This window comes from Typopeltis vanoorti, chromosome 25 (assembly GCF_054136105.1).
Source record: "Typopeltis vanoorti isolate ZY-2024b chromosome 25, IOZ_Tvanoo_1.0, whole genome shotgun sequence".
Classification (NCBI taxonomy): Eukaryota; Metazoa; Arthropoda; class Arachnida; order Uropygi; family Thelyphonidae; genus Typopeltis; species Typopeltis vanoorti.
In genome coordinates this window covers 74029276-74053402 of record NC_143573.1, presented here as the reverse complement: position 1 = coordinate 74053402, position 24127 = coordinate 74029276, and the positions used below count along the sequence as shown (strand labels likewise).

Sequence of the window (24127 nt, the reverse complement as noted above, 5' to 3'; positions counted from 1 at the left end):
TCTTGTCCCCATCTACAAGGGTAAAGGGGATGCACAAGACTGTAAAAATTACAGAGGAATAAAGTTGATGTCCCACACGATGAAGATCCTAGAAAGAGTTCTTGATGGTAGATTGAGGAAGGACGTGGAGATTGCAAAGGAACAATTTGGTTTCATGCCTGATAGATCAACAACAGATGCTATCTTTGGGTTACGGCAGATGATGGAAAAATATTGAGAGAAACAAAGGGAGCTACATCTGGTATTTATTGATCTGGAGAAAGCATACGATAGAGTGCCAAGGCAAGAAGTCTGGAGGTGTTTGAGGGAGAAGAAGGTGCCGGAGAAATATGTCAGGTTCGTGCGGGAAATGTACAGAAATGTGAAGACAAGTGTTCAGACCTGTTTGGGACAGACAGAAAGTTTTCAAGTAACAGTTGGCTTGCATCAAGGGTCAGCATTAAGTCCGTTTCTGTTTAATATTGTGATGGAGGTGGTAACAGAGGAGGTGAGAGAAGATGTGCCTTGGACAATGTTGTATGCAGATGACATCTTGTTGTGTGTAGATTCAAGAGAAGAAGCGGGAACTAAACTGGAAAGATGGAGAAAAGTACTGGAAGAGAGAGGTGTGAGACTGAGCAGAAGTAAGACAGAGTATATGTGTTGCGCAGTGGGCGGCAGCCAGGAGACAGATCTGGAGCTGGAAGGAAATGTCATCAGGAAGGTGAGAGACTTTAGATACTTAGGTTCAACAGTGGAAGAAGATGGAGGAGCTGAGAAGGAAGTGGGATGCAGGATACAAGCGGGTTGGAGGAACTGGCTGGAGTGTTATGTGATAAGAGGGTGCCGATCAATCTGAAAGGCAAAATTTATAAGACAGTAGTGAGGCCAGCTATGACATGCTATAGAAACTGTGGCCCTGAGGAAAAATAATATCAGCAGGATGGAAGTAGCAGAGATGAGAATGCTTAGGTGGATGTGTGGTGTGACCAGAAAGGATCGGCTGAGAAATGACTATGTCAGGAGAACAGTGAAAGTTACGAACTTAGGAGCGAAAATACAGGAGGCAAGGTTGAGATGGTTTGGTCATGTGATGAGGAGGGAGGACGAATATGTGGGAAGAAGGGCCATGCAGATGGATGTGCAAGGAAGGCGGAAGCGTGGGTGGCCAAAGAAGAGATGGAGGGAGCTGGTAGAAGAGGACTTGAAGATGAAGAACTTGGATGTGGTGACAGCCCAAGACAGGAAGGTGTGGAAGAGACTCATTACAAACAGTGACCCCACTTAAGTGGGAGAAGCTGCAGAAGAAGTCATTTGGGGGTGGGGGGTTCCACCCCAGTGGCCCTTTTCATGTGAGACACAATTTCATTTTTCGACGATTCTTTGATGTTAACTTAGTAATTTTTATTACTTAATAATTATTTTTTAACAACTATACTTACAACTAAAATAAACATAGTGTTTTAATTTATTTCCCTTTACGTAGTTTTGACTTTTTGTAGTATTTTTGGTGTGAATTAAAAGGGACGGCAAACTCGAGAACCACCCTGGGTGACAAAAGCTCTAGCTATGCCACTGATGCTGGTGTGTTTCTTTGATCACAAGGGGATAGTCCATTATGAATTCATTGAATAGGGACAAATGGTCAGCGAACAATGCTATTTAGAAATGCTGAAACAATTACAAGATTCTGTTCTAAGAAAAAGATGGATGATCCACTTGTGGCCTGCCAAGTGGATCATTCATCGTGACAATGCACCAAGCCATAGTGCGCTCATCTTGAGAGAGTTTGAGAAACTCTCTCAAGATGAGCTTGAGAAAATTGATTACTTGAGATTTCTCAAGTCATCAATTTTGTGGCCAAAAAAAAAATTGATTACTGAATTAGGTCATCCTGCTTATTAACCCGACTTAGCTCTTTGTGATTTTTGGCTGTTTCCAAAATTAAAGACTGCACTAAAAGGGTGAAGATTTTTCTGACATCGCTGATATCCAGCATAATGTGATAAAGAAACTTGAGAGTATTCTGGAAAAAGAGTTCCATGCCTGTTTCCAAAAATGGGAACACCGTCTAACCAGTGTATAAATGCACAGGGGACTACTTCGAAGGCAACAGTAGCCACTAATGTATAGTTCCGAACATAGGTTTTTTAGGCGCATTCCAGGAATTAAATTGTCACACCTAGTATATAGAAGCTAACGACTTCACATCAGTCTGGCTCCACTGATGAGACCTCAATAAAGGTCGAAACAGATCTGGGTATTGACCCTTCCCATTATACATAGCATTATACATAATTTTTTTTGACTGATTCCTGAGTTAATTGATCTTCAGCATGGGCAGGCAGGTTTTTTCTCTTGGAAACTCAAGAAAATCGGCCGTGAAACCCACACTTTTCAGACATTAAAAATATTGTGTTAGGGACCACAAGATGGCAGCAGTTATTCATCTCTTCACTGCATGCCACTTAAATTAGTGATAGCCTTTGGCCAGCTATCTCTGATTGGCCACCAGTGGAGATTGAACTGCCCACTCAGTCTCCAAAAGTTTGATAGGACTAAAATGGCCTCACCTACTCCCTATAATTGAATATAAGGTGTTAGCTGATTTTGATTTGATTTGATTTTTGATAAAATGTTTATAAGTATTGAATGTATACAGGATTTTAGAACCATTCTCTCTTATGTTGTTGAGAGAACGTTCCATTCTTCTTCAATCATTGCAAACCCTGTGGTTGCACAGTTATTGGAAGCTTCAAAATCTTCAATAATCAATGTTGCAAATTTTGATTTTCATGCTATCCATTGGTTTTGATGCTACTGAAAGACAGTCGTGTCATAGCTCATAAGAAAGATCTCACTTCGTTTCCCTTGACACTTGATAATACCACATCTCCAAACAGGATCAGATAACCCTTCTTGGAATGACTTACACGTGTAGCTGCTTCTGGCACAAACACATCTTAGTCATATCTTCTTTCTTTAAGAAACTTGGTATACTTTTCTATCCATGACACTACTTCTCACCTGTATTTCTTACACAACTTCAATGTTGTGAAGTTACTTCACACACAAACTTTCTTCGCTTACATTAATGTTGCAAATTTTGATTTTCATGCTATCCATTGGTTTTTGATTTTACATTACTTCAACCTTGGTATCACTTCTGGGTCTGGCTCACTGATGAGACCTCAATAAATGTCAAGACTGGTCTGATTAGTGACCCTTCCCACAATGCATAGCATTATACATGTCTGTTAGGATATGCGTTTTGCATTATGGAATACTAAGGCAAGTGATGTGAAGTCATCAGCCTCTATATACGAGTTGGCCAGTTGTGAAGTTACTTTAAGTGCAAACTTTGTTTGCTTACACTTGGATAAAGAATTAAACCAAGAATATAATTTCTTTTAACTGTTTGTAAAGGTCACCATTTTCTTCTTCTTTTCCTTCTTCAGGGGACATACACTCCAACAACTGTTAAATTTGCTTTATTTAATTTTAATCACACTTCTAATATTCTTTCATTCCAGTATGTAGAATGAGTTATTTTTGCTTTAATTGATTTATAGATCCAAATCATTATGCCAGCTTTTGCGTGTATTTGTTTGTCTGCTCCACTATGTATGATATAATAATGAATTGTTTCTTTTGTTCCTTTAAGTTTCTTTATTGTTTCTGTAAGAACTGCAGTGTTTATATTTTATTTCATTTAAAGTTTTATCTAATTCTTCTTTGTATGCTATGCTTCTGATGTTCCATGTAGCATATTTCACTGTGTTTTTCTTTTTCCAAAGTTTGTTAACTTTTTCCAGTTTGCAGTCTTTTCCCATGTTTTTCTGTCCAGTTTAGATTTTGTTGAGACTTGAACGCAATGTGTTAACCTACATCAAGTTACTAGCATGACAATAGGTGTTCTAATAGGAGAGCTGCTACCTTAGAGCAACTTTGCTTTTTTTAGTAGGTAGTTGAAACTATAGCTATATGAGTGAAAACTTCATAGATAGTTGTTCTTAATGCAGTTTACTCTGATTTAGCATGCTTATGGGAGTAGTTTGTTATATAGCGAATTTCTTTTAGTAGTGCATTGTCCATATAGAGCTTTACTCGGTAGTTTGTGAATCAGTGTTTGCTACAGTCTGTCAGTTTAGACCAGCCATCTGTTGTATACAAATTTAGAAGCTGGCTCTATTTGGTTAGAAATACAGTGGATCTATGACTGACTATTCCTGCCATGTAATTAGTTGTCATGTTTGCAGTCTGAGATGAAAATATATCCACATATTTTTTCATATTCTGTTGCACTTGGACATGGATAGTGTGCACATAATATCTGTTATTATGGTAAAATACAGTTGTTGCTACTAGAGCCTTATCCCAATAACTTGAAGAATCTCTGTAATGGGATTGTCAGTTACAGCATTTTTGATTGAAAATAATATATAAATTGTGAAATGTTCACTCACAAAGAGATATCAAAGGCTGAAAAGGTTGAATTTTCTGAGTGAGGAAAGGCTAGGGATCATTAGCAAGTGGTGAGGGTGGAAAACCCTCTGGTACAATATATCATGTTATATCTATATAAAAATAACTTATATATATTGTTATTATACTATATAAACTATTAAATATTTTTATTCTAGTCTTGATTTCAGTGTAAAGGAAAAAAAATGAAGTATAGTGTATTTATGCATAAACTTTTTCCCCTCCCTCCACTCATTCATATTTAGCTCTTCACGAGTCAGTTGTAAAGTGATGTGGTAAAAACCAATACTTCAGAAACTGGATAGTGCACATAAAATATTCTCAGTCCACTCTCTGAGAGTGATCAGTTCTGTACTTTTTTGGAAACACACTCCAGAAGACCATGAAAATTATATATCTCAGCACATTTATTTTTACTTATTTTTTTATTAATAAGGGACTGTAAATTCACTTCTGTAAAGGAAACATTTAAGTATAAGAAATTAAAATATTATTCCATCAATCAGAAATGAAATGAGTTCCAGTTTTTTTTCATTCCTAATTCAATGTTTCCAGGATGATGATAAAAATATATATTGTTATTAGCATCTTATTTAACCACAAAAATATTTATTTAACTATAAATATTTTATTTTGTATGTTTTTATAGTTTGAAATTGTTGTCAGCAGATATTTATGAAAACATATTAAGAGCTGCAGTTTTTGATGGATGATTTTTCTCACATAGTATAATTGTATGTTATGATTAGAAAATGCATGAGCATTATAATACAGATAACATGATTTAAAAAAAAAAACATTCAGTTTGTGCACTGTAGTTCCTGAAGTTTAACTTGAATCATGAATTGTTGCTATGTATGATTTTATTTTTTTATTTTTTAATGCAGTTGACTCTCACCATAACAGATATCATTATAACAAACTTGCTCACAATAACAAATTTTCAAAAAGTCCTGGCATAATGCTGTTTTATGGAAAATTCATTATAACAGACTAATTTCTATGTGTTGTTTTAGTGAGAATAAAATTGTAAAGGATTAAATTTTAGAAAATTGTCTTTTTAATTTAAGGAGTAGCTTTTTACAAGCATCTGGCATTAAGATCTCATATGATATATGGTTTTTCTTTAATGTTATTTTAATATTATATTATCTTAATTATATTATCTCTCTCAGTGTGTGTGTGTGTGTGTACACACACACACACACACACACACTGTATATAATATTAATATATATGAGAGAGAGAATAATATGACAGTCATATTACCAACATCTGAAATATGTTAGAATGCTTCAAACACATCTGGCAAGTTGCTGAAATTGTTTAATATGGCTGTGATGCAGTTTATAAAGTTACAAAATTACTAAATGATTATCAGAAAAGTTAGTAAAAATATAGTCATTTCTTACATTGTTAATGAGAGAGAAAAACAAGACTACTTGAACATTTTATCCTTAAATAACAATATGCTTGCTTTGTCAGTAGAATAGAAGGAGAAGAGAAAAGGGGAGAGAGAAACATAAGTAGAAAGACATCGAATAAAGTACTCTTACAGAGGAAAGCAATTAACCTGGAGTGCTGTTAAAACACCTTTACATTCAGAACTTTATTTCATCACTTGTTGTTTTCAAAATGAAGCCTAATATGTATACATAATAATCCCCTGCTAACTTCATAAAATCATTTTTAACGAATTTCTAACATTGGTAGTCTTCAAACAAAATAATACAGAAAATTCAAAATTAGTGATGAAGTTTTATCGCTAAACATCACTGTAACAAAGTGGCCAACCCCTGTATTATATATATATATATATATATATATGTATATGTATATATATATATATATATGTATATGTATATATATATGTATATACACACACACACCATAATCCCTCAGTTAACTGACTGCATTGAAATCACTTTGCTGCTTGGATAATTGAGAGGTCAGTTAACTGAAGGTACAGTTAGTGTTGTATCAGAAGTCATTTTGATCAGTAAGCAGATGAAGATTTGTTTATATGAAGGTCAAATAATTGAGCAATCCCTACACATTGATTTCTCAATTATCCAATCTTCAAATAATCAAAGCCTCAATTAACCAACCTTCCAATGAGTTACTATATGTTGGTTTCTGATACAGCACCATGGAAATGTACCTTCAGTTATCTGATCAGCAAACTCATTTCCTGATATGGTAAGAGGATAATTATTTAACTGTGTTGGAAACATAGTTAAATAATTATAAATAAATAGATAAAGCTCATTTGAAAGAGTTTTATCCATGCCATTTACCAGCTGCATTGCTGTATAGTGGAACATGTGTGCAAATTTGTAGGCACCACAGGTATAGTTTGCTCTGGTGATGAATTTGTTGTAACACAGTGTTTGCTAAGTGGCCAAGTGATATATCTCTTTAGTTCGTGCAGACCCATGTCCTTATTAAAATAGAAAGCCTGGACTGAAGGAACTTCTCTCTAAACCTCTTCTTTTAGATAGGTGCTTACTTTTTTTTGCAATATTTGAGTTCTACAGCTAAAGGGATGAATTGCTGTTTTAGAGGAATATTTAATTTCTCAATATTCTGGTTCTCACAGCATATGTATGTTTGTGTAATATGAATGCCATCTGAAAGAGATTTAAAAAAAAAAAAAAAAAAAAAAGATATAAATATTGGGGCATTATTTCAGACAAAGAAACCTAAATTGCATACTTCAATAGTGAGTCAAAGAGGAGGCCAATCACTATTGAAGTATGCAATAGTGTCAAAGAGGGGCCATTCACTGTTGCATATACAGGGTGTTCGGGATAAATTTGACATATTTATAATTAATTATATTTTTCCGTAAGTTACATGTATTAACACACACTTCTCTTCATTTAAAAGTTTGGACCCTTCTTCATTCATATACAAGATGTCAGAAAGGATGGATAGCTGGAACCCACCTGAATCATGGAAGAGAATAACTTGTATCATGATGATTCGTGCCCGCCATCAAAATAAGGATATTACGACTGCTGCCCAATGCTCCCTGAATACAGTAAAAACAATCAGGCATGAACTAGAGACTTGCAATGGTGACTACGAGGATGTAGCAAGAAGAAAGATCCCTAGCAGACTATCTGATTGCGTTCGTACAGCAGAATTCCTCGCAAATCTGCAGGAACAGGTGTTGAAGAACCCTGGCATTGGAATTCGGGCTTTGTTCGTGGAGTTGCTAACTGTAGTCAAGCCCTGGATAACAAGGGTAGCCAATGGTAGGCCGTATGTATGGCAGCAGGATTCGGCCCCTTGCCACACCTCTGGGAAAAGTCAAAAATGGTTGTCTGAAAATTTCTACGACTTCACCAGTCCAAATGTTTGGCCTCCAAACTCCCCAGACCTTAACCCCATGGATTATTTTGTATGGGGCGCAGTTGAAAAAGACACCAATCGCACTTCCAGTAATACAAAAGCCCAGTTAATGGATAAAATTAAAACAGTTTTTGCGGCCCTTCCCAGGGAGACTGTAGCATCAGCTTGTTCGAGGTTCCGAAGCAGAATTGAAGCTGTGATCGATGCTAATGGTGGTTATTTTGAGTAAATCTTGTTGATAGTATTGTAATTAACTCTGCCTGTAATGTTTTTTTGTCAATTCATTAAATTTAATAGATACAAAGAAGATTTTCTTTTTCCTTACGAAATTGTCAAATTTATCCCGAACACCCTGTACTTCAATAGTGAATGGCCCCTCTTTGATACTGATCATACTGTTTACTATTGTAGTAATACTCTCTATCACAGTTTAGCCATTTTGGACCATTCTTCCTTCACCATAATCATTGTTGGACAATTTGGCCAGGCTCACACCCAACATTGCACTTCAAATTGAGGTGTTCTGTTGGATTGATATTAGGATTCTGTGTAGGACTTTCAAGCTTTTCCAGATCATAATTTCTCTCAAACCTGCAATACAATGTCTTAAAGATATTTTTTATTATATAAAAAAAAAATTCTGTTTTAAATACATAAGTTTCTATGGTTGAGAAGAAGTTCTCTATTGAGATGATGTTCTTAGATAAATAATAAGTGTAATAAAATAAACAAATATAACCATACAATTATGACTTATGAAACTTATAGGGTTTTATTTGTATATTTTATTAAACTCATTATTTATCTAAAATCATTTTGTCTCAATACTGGAAACTTTCTACAGAATATTCTCTTTTGTGCAGTCTATAGTTACTCTCCAGCTGATAAAATCTACTTTCCACACGTGAGTAGGCAAGCTTATTTGTTGAGCTCTGTATGTAAATGTGCATCCATGTGAAAATAAAAATATTAAAAAAAGTCCATAAAATAATTCTAACTCACAAAAGTCAAATATAGATTATTTATTTTATTTATCAATTTTTATATCTTCCATCAGATGTCAGGCCTGCAATAATGATTTGTAAAATTGACTTCTGTTAATTTACCATTATTTGGGATGTTGCTTGGTAATTGTGCATATGTGCCCTTGAGGACTAAGACTAACTTGATTTCAACGGTGAGAATATGAAGAAATTAATAAATATTATTTCACTGAAATAGAAGTTTATCCTTAAAATTGGGTTATTTTCTTTTGGTTTATTAGTCGACCATAAATATTAAAAGATCTACACAACTGTCAAGTTTCACCAGCTATTTTGTCTTTTTCAGACAGAATAGCTGGTGAAACTTGTTGTCTTTGTACCTTTACACAACATCTATGGGTGACCTCTTGTTCTCTTTTAAATACATTTTTTTGTGATTTTTGTTAAGTAATTGTACAATGAAAAACATTCAAATAACCATGCTATTGTTTTGCCAGTTTCTCTTAGATACTGTATATGTCCATAATTTCTTAACACTAGTACCTAATCACTTTTTTTATGCTTTCTGCCAGGTATGTTTATTAGCATTCTAGCATATTCATATTTTACATAATTTATCTAATTAATAAATGATTTAAATAACAAATAGTTTTGTATTTTAAGATGTTTTGGAAAAATAAAAATTCATGTTAGCCTGAAATTAATTGAAACAAATTATGCATTGTTGTGCAGTATGCAAAAATTATTTTATAAGCCTATGATTTATGAGGGCTTATGGGTGTTCTTTTACAAATTCAGCTTTCCATTTTCTTGTCACAGTGTATTGATATGCTTGAACTTAATTGAATCCGTTATTATCAGCATTTGAAAAAAGATAAAGCTATAGAAATTTTAACAAAGTGTTGGATTATGGAAATAATGCTTTAGCCACAGATATAGTGATAAATTTTATCACAGATACAGTGATAAATATGGTAGGATATTCAATGGTGTTTTGTAATTTATACCAAAAATAAATAACTTTTTCACATGTTAAAAATGGTTTTGATAGATGTAAATCTCTCAAAATTCTTTGAATTTAAATATCAAAATACATTGAAATTTTGATACATTACTTATTCTTTCTTAGCAATTTTTTATGATCATTTCTTTAAAATTGTGAGTAAATGAAATCTTGCACAAAAGTTTTATTTTAAATGTCATGTTATAAAACTGTTTTAATCTTTTGGAATGATTTGCTAAGTTAAAAGACACATTGCTGAAGACATGGAAAATTATGCCAAAAAATGAAAAATTCAGTAAAACCAAAATAAGGAAAACTTGTTGCATTATAATGAAGTGTACTAAATAAGAATAATATATCCCATCCTCAGTTTTAACTGATATCCACACATTTCTACAGTATGATATTAGCGCTAGCATTGACACGAATAGCACTTCCACTCTCTATTTGACAGGTAGTCGTGGGATTAAATCCCGTGACCACCATGGCATTGATGTTAGTGAAAATATTTCAGTGAATTTTATTGTCTGGTGTGAGACCAAAGAGAATCTGAAAGAAGTACATGCAAAACATGCAGAAATTTAAAGTAATCACAAAAAAAAAAAAAAAAATCAAATGGACAAAAATCTGTAATTGAAAAGACATTCATGTAGTAGCAGTGCTCAGTGATAATAGAAGCTATATGCACAATAAAAAAAAATATGAAGTTTAATAAATCATAATTAATTGCATAGATCTTTTAGTTTAAGTATCTTAAACTATCATCGTTATTAGAAAGCGAATAATGTGAAATTCAAAAATTACAATACATGCTTGGGGAGTTGCATCTTTTTGCATACAGTTGTGCCCCAGGTTAATATACTATATGGATCTGATATTGGGGTGTGTGTGAGAGAGTATTTAAAAAAAAATTAAACAACACACCTATTGATGGCAGTGTTCCAAATTTTGGGCATAAGTGGTTCATCATGAAAATTGAGGTTAGAACAGTGAATAAGGACCTTAGCACTTTCTTTGAAAAAACATTTGAATTTTTGGTTGCTTCTGTGTAGTAATTTCACTTCATTCCAGAGGATCTTGTGGTTAGTATTAATTGCATGTTCAACAAGGCCAGATTTGTCGGTTTAATAAATTGGTGTGTTTTTAAATGAGTTTTGCAACAGATTGGGTGTTTGTCCAAAGTAGGAAAAATTGCAAATACAAGGAATCTGATATATTCTTTTTGATTTTATAAAATAAGAGAGAGGAGAAGAAGAAGAAACTTAATAGAAATAAATGCAAACTAATTTGATTTTGAAGAATTTCAGCATTAAAAGTTGTGCAAGAAAGTTGACATTAATGGAGAATATTTTCTTTAGTTTCCACAGGAAATTAACTTTTAAAAGCAGTACAAGTTTAGAAAAATTTAGTGAACATCAATCAAAAGCCATATCTTTTCAAATATAGATTCCCTATTTTTTTTTTTCTTTCAAAAAAATATAAGTCCTATCCCTGTTTGTGTCTTATTTCTGATTTTATAAATTCGTATAATTTATTTGGATTTCAATTTGCCTCAATTTTTGGTTTTGGATCTCATGGTTTAATGTTATAAGCTTTTTGCTTAACATATGAATACTTAGCACAGAGCCTATACTGCACCATCAGGTCCTTCTGGGCAATGTATTCTTAATCTATATGTGATACATTAAAACATTATTTACAGAAATCCATGCTCAAAATTATCATGCAAGGAGTATTCATGCATTTGTTAAAGCTTAACATGGTAAAAACTCAACTGTGATTCATAATGTTTTACTAATGTTTGGGGGAGATAGTACAGTGGATGGCAGCACAATATTCCAGTGGGCTTATAATTTCCATGAGAGTGAGACCAGCATTAAAAGGCAGTCTGAGAAGTAGCAGGTCATTAATAGCAATGGATGATGCATCTCTGGTTATCATCAACAGCCCATTGGAAAAACATCAGAACAAAACAATGATGAATTTACAAATAAAATAAACATCTCTACTTTATCTGTTTTCATAATTTTCACTGAAAAACTTTGAATAAGAGAAAAGTTGCTACCATGTAGGTCCCTTATTAGCTAACAGATAAGCAGATGTATCATTATGAGATTGAAGGTGAACAGTTTTTGAACATAAGTTTTATCATAGATAAAATTTGGATATGAGATTTTGAACTAGAACTGGAAAGTCAGTCCTCATGGTGAAAACATCCAACCTCTTCTTCCAAAAAATGTTGATTTCATCAGTTTGAATGATGATAGTATACCTGCAGAATCAACTTAACTGTGGCAGAATATTACAGGAAATTTTTGGAAGATATTTTGTGCCTGAAAATTTGTGACAAAAGATCAAATATTGATAGCAGGACTTCTTATTTAGCTTGACAGTGTAAGGCCATGGTTTCACATGCATTCTGGGATCTTATGGAAAACTATATTTGAAAGTGCTTTCAGCCTTGCCATGAGTCCTTCCTTCGATTTGTTTCCCCAAGTTGAATGAACCACTCCATGGGAAATGCTTCACAACCATTGATGAGCTTTCTTCTGAAGTCACTTGAATTATCAACAAAAAAGGGTTTGCTGACAGGAATAAAAGATATACCCAAATGTTGGGCAGCAGTGATAAGGCACAAAAGATTATAGTGAAGGCCTGTAAATGTATTTTGTTAAGTGAATGATTTTACACAAGAATAGGTGTTTTTATAAGGATTGTACTATATTACAGTAGCTAACAAATAAATCCAAACACTCGCATTTTAAAGAATTTTAATTTTGAAAGAAAATAAGTACTATACAAAAATTAAACTCCAACTTTACCTAATAATTTATGTGCTCCTCTGTTCTTAAGAAATTCATTAATTCACTTAGGCATGGACTCTACCAATGCTTCGTTATTTCTGTATCTCGAAACCAAACTTTTATAATGGATTTTACAAAGGATTACGTTATCCTTTGTATCACAATTTAATTTTCTAAGTCTTTTTCACTATGGCCCACAAATTTTCTATTAGGTTAATGTCAGGAATTCCTGGCCACTGAAACAATATGATGACGTGGTTTTTTTTCGGTCTGATCTGTAGGATTTTTCTTTTCTTTCTTTTCCCAATATGTTTATGTATTCGTCACTTTCATGTCAATAGGCACAAGTGATCCTGGACCATCATGTGTAAAACAACCCCAGAACATCTTTTTAGCTGAGTGTTTAGGAGCTTGTTGAAAGTGGACGGAATAAGTCTTCTCAGCTGCTGATTTGCAAACATAGGGTACTCACTCTCCTTGGACTCAATGACTCTCATCTGAAAATATGAACTTCTACTTCTCAACAGTTCAATCTTTGTACACTTTTGCCCACTAGAGTCTTTTTTTTGCATAGCTTTCATCGACAGTTGTTTCTTTTTTTTGGTCTGTGGACAGTCCTCTCTGCTTTCAAGAATCTTTGACAGACTGTCATGTCAGAAACATTAAGCCCACTAGCTGCCAAGTCTCTATTTAAGCATACAGTAGACAATCTTTGATTCATTTTACTTTTCCTGTCTTGAGTAAGTGTAGTTTTCCTTTTTTGCCCACATTTACCTTTCTCTCAGGAGAAAGGGTACCTGTCTCTCTAAACCTCTTTAAAATTGCATTTAACAATACCCAAACCAACACTACACCCATTGGCAATTTGTCTTTGAGTCATGGATGAGAAAGAGTACATATTTTTGAATGCTTTCTTGGAGATGTATCCATTTTATAGCTACACAAAATGAATACCACTATGAATGTCAAATATTTTTTACACTATTAATAAACATCGTAAAAACAATTAAAACACACAGCACTCAATCAAAATAATGAACTAAAAAACCAAATTATTGTGAACAAACAAAAACCAAAACCGAAAACTTGAAAGTTTGGCTTGTTCAGATTAATTTGTTTGCTACTTTTTATTTATTTAGCATATGGCTCAAACATGAAAAGTTAAATTTCATTAATCCTTAATATATATAAACATAATAATAGATATATATATACTATAATAATACATAATACAGTCATAAAAGAGGCACCCAAGAATAGACTATAACTGTATGACCAGGTTGATTATCCAGTCAACTGCACTTGGTGTAGCGTGGATGAAGTCTGACAGGTTTCCATTGTATGCACATTGGGCACATTCTACAGTAATATGAATAATTGTCTGGTGGAGCGATCCACAGTCGCACCTGGGTGAGGCAATACATGCCACATTTGTAAAGGTGGTCTGCACGTCTGCTATGATTGGTGCGGATTCTGTTAAGGGTTGACTAAGTTTTCCGAGGTAGGTCAAAACCAGAAGGCATCTGTGTTGGGTCCACTAATTCATGGAAGTCTCCCTTGAAGTGTTACGCCAGGACTCTTTCCACTTCTCCTTCATGTTAAAACTTGTCTCTGCAAGATTTTTCGCTGTTAAGATTAGCGGGTGCCTTGACTTTAGCCTATTTATGAGAGTGGTCTGAAAAGTTCTCGGCCTCGCAATGAAAAAACAAATTTATAAATTCAAAATTATTTTTCAACATAATCTCCTTTAAGACTAATATGTTTATTCCAGCGATGCTCCAGCGCCATTATCCCATCCCTGTAGTGGTTCTCAGTAAGACCTGCAAAATACCCCTCTACAGCTGCAGTCACCGCTTGATTCGAAGAAAAATGCTGACCAACGAAGGAGAATGTTAGTTTTGGGAAAAGAGAGAAGTCACGGGAGCCAAATCTGGGGAACAGGGTGGATGTTCCAACAATTCATAGTGCAGATCCCTTAATTTTCCCATTGCCAAATCACCTTTGTGGGCAGGTGCATTGTCCTGATGAAAGATGAATTTTTTTTTCTGCAAACCGGGTCTTTTGTCAAGAATTTTTTCGTCTGTTCTGGTTAAAAGATCGGAATAATATTCCCCAGTTATTGTTTTACCCTTTTCAAGATAATTAATAAACAAAATGCTTTTAGCATGCCAAAACACCAATTCCTTTTCAAGATAATAAACAAAATGCCTTTAGCATCCCCAAACACCAATGCCGTTACTTTCCTGCTGATGGAATAGACTTTGTCTTCTTTTTCGCTGAACAGCCGGCTTCTGTCCACTGTTTTGACTGCTGTTTGAATTTTGGTGTGTAATGGTGAATCCAAGTCTCATCCATAGTAATAAATCGAAGCACGAAATCAGTTTTATTCTTGTTAAAACGCTCCAAGCACTGTTCAGAGATTTTCATGCGAGTGCATTTTTGATCTGCTGTGAGTAAGCGCAGCACCCATTTTGTGCAAAGCTTCATGCAAAATATATCCTACACATTCTTTTGAAATGCCTATGGTCTCAGCAATTTCACGCACTTTGACTCGCCGGTCATCCAATACCATATCATGCACTTGATCAATGATTTCTGGTGTTGTTGCACTTTTTGGACGTCCTTCACGTGGGTCATCTTCAAAGCTGGTACGGCCATGTTTAAACTCGGCAGTCCATTTCTTAATTGTCGAAAACGAAGGACAATTTGTTTTCGACACATTTAAGAATGCCCATAAACTTTTATTAACTTCAAATGAATTTCTGTTGGCATTAAACCTTCTTTTACAAAGAATTTTATAACCATGCGATACTCAATTTTATCCATTTCAAGGGATACAGACAACCCTTTTGCTTCACACAGCTTTATAAAACAAACTGCATGGTAGAATGACTTGCAATTTCACATAGATGCTTATGACAGATGTACCAACTTAGAAAAAAAAATCTTGCCGATAGTGTTGCCATCTATGGTCGAGGCCGAGAACCTTTCAGACCACCCTCGCATTTCTAGAGATGGGATGTCTTTATGGATTGGGAGACCTTGAATTTCCATGATTTTGCTATATCCAGGTAGAAGAAAGTTGGATCCGCAGATGTGTGGAGTTGGATGTTGCTTAACACTGGGAGCCAGTAGGTTGGGGTTGATTTCACAGTTCCAGAAATAAGATGAATAGTGGTAAGATGACCATCAACCAAGTACACATGGGTGCTGTTCAGCCATATGGGGTGAAGCAATATTCAGCTGCAGAGTAAACGAGACCAAGAGCAGTGCAGCAAAACATTGTTGCTGAGTCACCTCAAGTTGTTCCTCATAGTTTTTGCAGTATATTGTTCCGTGTTTTTAGCTTGGATGCTGTGTTAATGAGATGTGGTTTAAAAGATAGTTCTATCCAAAGTGATGCCCAGATATTTTGGGAATCTATTGTAGCGTAGCAATTTGTGGTTGAAGTAGACCGTCAGTTCTTTGTTAGCGTAGTTATTGTTCAGCTGGAAGCATGAAGCTTTTGTTTTGGTAGGATTTGGGCGTAATCTCCATTTGCAGATTATTCATCTAGAACTGCAAGGTCATTTGTTAGTATATCTTCCGTTGTAGTAAAGTTGGTGTGTCTGGTGGCTAGAGCAATGTCATGAGCATAGCAAAACTTCTTGCAGGCTGTATTAGGCAAATCTGCATTGTATAAGTTAAAAGGAGGGGAGCCAGAACTGGCCCTTGTGGTAATCCATTATCCAGTGTTCTTTGTTTACTTTTGTTCTCATCCATACACACTTGGAACAGGCAGTTGCTTAGCATGCTATCAATTAATTTTGCTATTGTTCTGCATGGGACTGCACAGAGTAACTTGCAGATTGCACCTTGCCTCCAGACTGTATCATAAGCTGTGGTAAGGTCTACAAAAGTTAGTCATTTTCAGGCATTGTTGGTAGCCTGCCTCTATATGTGTGGTGAGTGACATAACCCGATCACAGCAACTTCGTTTATGTCTGAATCAGACCTGTTCAACTGGGACTTGTTCTGTTATCTTAAGGGCAATTCTATTGAGGATGAGCCTTTCTAGGAGCTTATAACAGGTGCTAAGCAGGGTGACTGGTTGGTAATTTTCTGGTTTGTTGTTGTTGGTTTTTCCTGGTTTTAAGATGGGGATAATTTTTGTCCTCTTAAACTCTTCCGGAAGTCTACCAGTCTGGAGGATGTCAGAGAAGAAGCAAGCCAACCACTGTCGAGCTTTTTGGCCTGACTTCAACAGGAAATCAGGATCAATTCCATCGAAACCTGGAGCCTTGCCTGGTTTTATATCTATTAGAGCAGTGTTAATATCTTCAAGAGTGAAAGGTCATGAATATAGAGGGTCTGGTGGTTTATTATTTTTCAAATATGTAAGTTCTCTTTTTATTTGGAGAGTGTGTTGCTTGTCCTTGGCAGTATATCTTGATGTTTTGACAATATGTGATAAATATTGGTTAGGAGAAATAGCTGATTGTTCCTGGACAGGCAGGGTGCTACTACCTAGTTATCTTAGAAGGCTCCATGCTTTTCTACCGGAGTGCCAAAAATCGAGTCTTTCTACTGTCTCGGTCCATTTCATCTGTTGGTTGGTGTCAAGGCTGTGAATGAGTTCATCTGCAATGTTAGGTTCACCACACTAGATATTCTTGATACAGGTTATTACTATCATCGTCCCATTTGCAGGCTGTATGAAGACCATACCAAGCTTCTTGGTATGGTCTTCTTACCTACAGCTAAAACAGCTCCCATGAATCTCTTGTAATTATTGCTTGTTGGAGGAATCCAACGGACATATTTGTCAAGATAGGCAGCAAATGTATGCCAGTGAGCTTTCTGGAAGTTCCAGCAGGGATGTTGAATGGATCTGACAAGGGGTACCTGCAGACCTACTTCTAATATAATGGGTCTATGTTAGCTTCGCAGAAAGTTGGAGAGAACTCTTCTCGATTGTTCTCTCCATTGTTGTCTTGAGGGAGGAAGCGGAGGTCGGGATTGTACTCCCTGTTCCAAGCTGCTGACCTGAAGGAAGATCTGTCTTTTGCATCAAAAATTAGGTGCATGTTGTGAATTTCTGCCCATTCAGTCAAAGTCGCTCCGCATTCATTGTTGGAAGCATATTTCCATAGCGTGTGATGGCTGTTGAAGTCACCTATATGCATTGCAGGGTGGTTGTGCACTGGTAGAACTTGTGGAGGCCACAAGAGGAGGGGGGGGTATACATGTTGGTAATGGTTATGTTCCCTATTATGGTTGTTATCAGATGCATGCCCTCAACAATGTTGGTTGTAATGAGTTGGAAATCTTCTAGGATACTATGTACATAGGTGGCAAGGCCATGTGCATGATGGTAAGTGGCTCCAATGATAATGTAACCAGGAATTAGACCCCTGCAGTGGAGCTAGTCCTCATCCTTACAGTGAGTCTCTTGAACAAGAACAACGTCGACATTGTTGCCATATAAAATATTTGAAAGGTACTCACATTTTGCCCTACATATACCCTGAATGTTAATTTGGCAAATTCAGACAACAGATCCAATATTTCTAGTCATCTTACCTTTTAAGAGAGCTAATTTGTGTGTTTGAGTTCATGTGTGCAATAACCAGGGGATCAAGAAGATAGTCTGGTTGCCAAGTCGCTCTAGCTAATTATCCAGGGTACACCACGAGGAGGCGAGCTAGAATTGCACCCCTCACTATTATTCGCTACTGTATAATGTTAAGTAGCCAAAGGAAAGTGAGCTTGATCATGTGTGCTGAACAATCAAATCATATGTCAGAAATATATGCTATAGATTCCATTTTAGTCAAAACTACCCTTAATTAGCTACATATGCATGAAATGATTAGTTTATAATTTATTTAAAAATATAAATAAAGTTACTACAGGCATTGTAACTTTGTTCTGTTGCTTGAACATGTGATTGTATTTCATATAAATCCTGTGGTTGGATCATTTTAGAGTCCTTTTAATTTTATGCATACTTTATATCTATTCCGCTTGCTGTATTAGAATAGACTATGTGGCCATGCTGCCTAAAAATTTCAGCAAGTCAGAGCTAAGAATCTCTCCATTCCCAGCTGTTAAAACATTTATTTATATTAGATTGTTATGTTAACATTGAATATTCTAGCAAATAGTTTTATTTCACCCCCTCCCTTTCATACTATAAACAATTTCATGTTTATAGTATGAAATTGTCTCTGGTTTAATAACTTTTTTTTAAATTTAATTTAAATAATCTCCTTTAAGAAAAATATGTGGATATCATTTAAACTGTGTGCATTTCTTTTTAATGCTTTATTGTAATTATGAATCTTTGCTAATTATTCCATAAATTAATAAAATGCTTCAATTCAGGGATCTATAAATTATTTTAATTAGATATTTTAGTCTGCTGTAATATGCATTCACAAATAATTGCTAGAGATATGTTTATAAACTATTTTATGGAAAGGCAAAAATAAATGCAAAATAGTGGTGGTTATTAAAAATATTGCCTCTGAAACTGTTTACAGTGGTTTTGTAATTAACTTATTTGTTATAACAATAGATCATTTTATTAGTAAATGAAATTATGACCATCCTTATTCAAGATCATCATCATCATCTTCCTTATACCCTCTTTTACCTTGCGGTGTCGAGGGTCCATTGATCATCGGACCTCACTCCGTTTACAGGATAAGGTCAGCCTTATGCCCCGGTGTATCCTATGGCCTGTAGTGTTGATCTCAAGGCCAGTTTGCCTGTTTTGTGGGATGAAAAACCCCAGAATAAACTAGGGAAAAAACCCTGCTGTCCACGCCCAAGACTGGCTAACTTGGCTATGGCTGAGGAAGATCCTTCAGCTCTTCACGTCACCGACGGGAATCGAACCTAGGACACTCCTTCCCCAGGCATATGGTTGCGAAGCGCATAGCCACTAGGCTAACCGCGCGGACCCTTATTCAAGATAATGTCACTAATTAAACATTCCAGGATTTTTTTTTTTTTTTAACTACCTTCATATTCTCTATTCAGCATACTGCTGCACAAAATCTTTACATATGATAATAAACTTCTGTGGAATACTCTATAGATTTGTAGCAGACATATATATCTGCTACATACTCTTATGGAATAGAATAGAATTCATTTAATTTTAGTAGCTTAAAGCACCTTTTCATCAGAAAAAAGGTTTCAGGCAGCAAATTTCATATTTAAAATTTTTCCAGCAGTAATTTGCATTGCACGAATTACTTTTTTGTGCTGTCATATGTTTGATGCTCCCTGTAATAATAGTAATCAAAAGACATGCATTTTATATGGTAGGTGTATTTGACTCCATTAAATTTAAAAAACATTACTATTATTATTCAGTACCTCCACAGAGTCGCAAGACATATTGTGGGATAGTTAACTTAGACATCACAAAGTTTATCGTACCGTTTGTTAAACTCATTCACCATTCGTTCTCTTGCCACCCTATCAGAGAATGCATTCCATGGTTCAGCCACTGGCTCATGACTTCTTTTTGCAACTCCCAGAGATGGCCTCCCCTGTCCATGTTCCTTCCTCTTGTTCTACCATATAAAAGAACTCCCACTGTCAACCCTGTAACTTCCTCTCAATCGGTTAAATGTCTGTCATATCACTTCTCCTTCTATTTACCAACCTTTACAGTCCACATTCCCTCAGTCTGTCCTCATCATAACTAACATTGTACAGTACTGATACCGTTTTTGTATTCTGCCTTTGACTCTTTCCAAGTTAATTTATCCCCTTCAAACCCTTGTGAACCAAATCTTGAGCACAGATGTGATCTGATTGGAATTATCATAATTTATCTGAAATGTTAATCTCTAAGGGACCTTATTTTTTCTCTCTCTCTCTCAAAGACAAAAGCTAGTCAGGAAATTTTTTTTTCTTATAATTATAAAAAAAAAAAAATCTGCTAGGAAATTATTTCCAAATTTACTTATTTATTTTCAAATCAAATAGATAACTATCTTGGTTAAAATGTGTTCTATAAAATTAGTTCGGTAGAAATAAAGGGAACAATTCAGGATGATTTTTTTTTTCTTTCTAATGAAATTTTTTAGGTATTTTGGATTTAAATGGTGTTGAAGCTGATAAAATAAGGCTGAGCTATTAAAAATGCAAGAATATCCCCTCATGAATACCCATTTTTGCTTTTGTATGTGTCAATGTTTTTGTCATTTCAAAATATCCATATTGTGTAGCTTCTGTGATGCTTTTTTGCAATTCATTCAGTGAAAGAAGAGATAAAGTTTGAGATTATCTGAGGTATAAATGTCTTTTTTTTCTGACTTGGTTTTTCATTCTGTAAAAGAATATTTTATTATTGTCATCTTTCACTATAGTGAACATGTAGGAACCACAGAATATTTTGCTATAATGAATTTTCTATAGAATAGTATTTTTGTGCTTAATAAGAATTCAGCTAGGAATTTTTGGTTGTAGCATTTGTTTCACTGTTCACCATAGAGGCAACTGTAGGCTAATAATAAAAATTCATTCAGAGGATTCATATTTAGCAAACATGAGTTTCTCTTTTGTTAAATGTGAATGAACTTAAGCATAATGTATGACAGTAAAAAAGTTTTTCTTGCAAGTGTTATGAGAGAAAATTTTTAATATGAAGGTTAAAATAAATTAAAGTGATAAATATGTTTCAAGAGAATATCATTGTAGCATTTTCCAAAGATAAATTTATTTTAATGTAAACTAGGTAAAGGACTTCAACAGGAATAAAGATATTACTTTCATAAGTAATTGTTATCAATGATCTTTCTTCAAAAGAAGAAAAATGCATTTTTCAAATTTTACTTTTAGAGCATATAATCTTGCAAAATGTGATATCTGGTTGTTAAAGGTTCCTTAATCCGGCACTGGTGAGATGGGAAAATGTAACAAAAGTGGTAAGGTGTAGTGTATTATAGAAATTCGTATCTTTTAAATCAATATTAGATTACTTATTGTTTAAGATTCTTCCTCACAGTCTTGTTCTGTATCAGACTCATGGTTACTGACTAATTCTAAATCAATTTCACTATCATCATCTCCGCTAAATGGCTCCTCGTCTTTCAAAGCGTCATCTATAAGTTGATGTAACCTCTGTTCTTCCTGCTCTTAACTCATCTGGTAGAAAAAAAGATTATTCTCAAAATACCCTCTAAATATTTAAGAAAACGTATTTGCTTATTTAGTATGTAAAAATATATAGAAGACACAGCAGTAACGATAATATTTTAGTAGAATATACATGAAAACAACTTGCATTTCGGAAGTAAATATAATCACACTTTTGGTAAGGTGGGGCCTGGTGCACCCCAGCACACTTTACACCTCTGCACACTAAACTTGCTCGCGTGCAACAGCCTGTCATCTATGGCGTCGAGTAGCAGGTTATGAGAGGGGAAACTATACCGAGACATGACTCACTGCCAAGCGTTGTTAAAAAGTTAGTCAATTTAAAATCTTTGGGGTCTGTGACACCCCACCTTACTAACGCCGGGTTAATTTAATATATCTGACATTGAGAGTTATACTGCTTAGTAGTAAAAAAAAGTTAAAATGATAGAGCCTGAAAGAGCAAGTTTTGTTAATATAATTAGACATGTTTTAGCTTTGGTTAAAAGCCCATTTCACTATTGCAGCTGACTTCATAAGCTAGGCTTTGAATGGTACATGTCGTCTGCAATGGAATGCTGTCTACTACTATGTAATAACACATTTGACTCATAAAGATTCTTAAAGTGTATGATGTAAAGAATGTTTATAAGTTTTTTTTTTTTTTCAATTGAAGGTGAGTTGGCGGAGTTGTTTCTTTCAAAAACTGTTTTTTTGAGAATACACAATGACGTAATATACCAATATTAGAACCTTGGTTGCTTCCTCCATAAATGGAGCCAAGTCCAGCTATTGTAATAGAGGATGTGCTAATTAAACTCAAATACCAACTCATTATAAAGTTAGGCATGGTATATGAAAAAGTTTGTTGCAGTAGGGAAAATCTTTTGGCCTTTGGCTTAATTGCATATTAAGAACATTTAACCAACTTAGTTAAAATAGTGGGGAGCTTCGTGAAAATCTGTTAGACCTATGAAGTATGAGAAGACCATTGTACAAATAATTCTGTTTTCAATATGTAGACTTTTGTTTGGTTATAAATTCAGAATATTTATTCTCGAATCAGCTTACTCTACTGCTTTTCTTTCTAGAATAGACTCTCACTATACAGTTAAATGCTCCATTCTTTGATTTGAGAAACAGAAGTATGTGTCTATTTTTCCAAGATATTTTATTTTCTGTTGTCACAATTTAAATAGGAAAATGGGAGATATTTACTGTTTTATTTATTGATTGGCCCAGGTGTATTAATAACCAATTTTATGAAAAAATGTAAAAGTTTTTCTTGATGTACTAGCAATTTTTTAATGATAAGTCATGTAAGTTCATTTTGTACTTTTTTTTGAGAGAGAAATGGGTTTTAAGATGTGAATATTTTAAAATGCCTGTGATATGTACATACAGTCTGGTGTACACATATAATACTTATTTATAAAAGAAAATAAACTAATTGTATAATTATATTCTGAATTGATAACATTATTTCTTAAGAATAGCTAATCTGTAATGTGTAGTATTACAACTCTGTAAAAAGCTTATTCATGTTCATGATTTCGCCATGATCCAGACATTGTGATGGTGGAGTGATTAGGCAATAATCTATCTTGCTGTTCAGTTGCATTATTTATAAATTGCTCAGTTATGGAAGTAAAATGCTTATTACTGTTCTCCATCATAATGGTGTATTCCATATATATAGAGACAGCTTATTTTTAAAGAAATTTGAACAATGTCTGTATATTTTATCATTACTCAGGTTGATTTTTTATTATTACTGTTATGATTCAGGACCTCCATGGAGTCACAAGACTCATCATAGGAGGCCTATCCTAGAAAACACAATCATACCACACCTTAAACTCATTCACTGTTCATGCTCTCATCACTCTATCAGACAATGCATTCCACAGTTCAACCACCCTCTATGCAAAGAAACCACTCCTCACCCTCTTCTTCACAACTTCCTTTCTGAAGTTGGCCTCTTGTTCCATGAAATGAAAGAAGTAAAATTGTATACTCTACTACTGTATAAACTTGTATACAGTTAACTAGTATAACTGTATACTAGTTACAGAGTTGACAATAGGAAGTTGCCAACTCTGTAACTGCCTCTCAACAGTTTAAATGACTCAATCATATCACCTTCTTTTATCTGCCAAACTTTGCAGTCCATCCTCATAACTAGCATTGTACAGTCTTGATATCATCTTTGTTATCTGCCTCCACGCTCTTTCCAAGGTTCATTTATCCCCTTCAAATACGGGATCCAGGTGTGGGCCAGATCAGAGCTTTATAGAATGGAATGACAACTCTTTTATCTCTGCTTGTCAGCATCCTTCTCAGTATTGCAGCAATCCTCTTGGTTACCTTTGCTAACT

The 24127-nt window shown here is 34.7% G+C and overlaps 1 protein-coding gene across 3 annotated transcripts in view; it reads left to right on the top strand.

Moving 5' to 3' along the window:
* The window catches only part of LOC150092852 (chromatin remodeling regulator CECR2-like), a 342076-nt gene that overhangs the window by 210653 nt on the left and 107296 nt on the right, over positions 1–24127 (top strand). For 2 of the 3 annotated variants that reach the window (XR_016550505.1, XM_090414405.1), the window contains one exon: positions 4710–5340. The exons of the other annotated variant lie outside the window; for it this stretch is intronic. Coding sequence is in view for 1 of the 2 variants with exons in the window: in XM_090414405.1 (XP_090270531.1) it covers positions 4710–4735 (26 nt within the window). In the remaining variant the exon portion in view is untranslated. Of the gene's footprint in view, positions 1–4709; positions 5341–24127 lie in introns of those variants that run through there. 3 annotated transcript variants of the gene reach the window in all.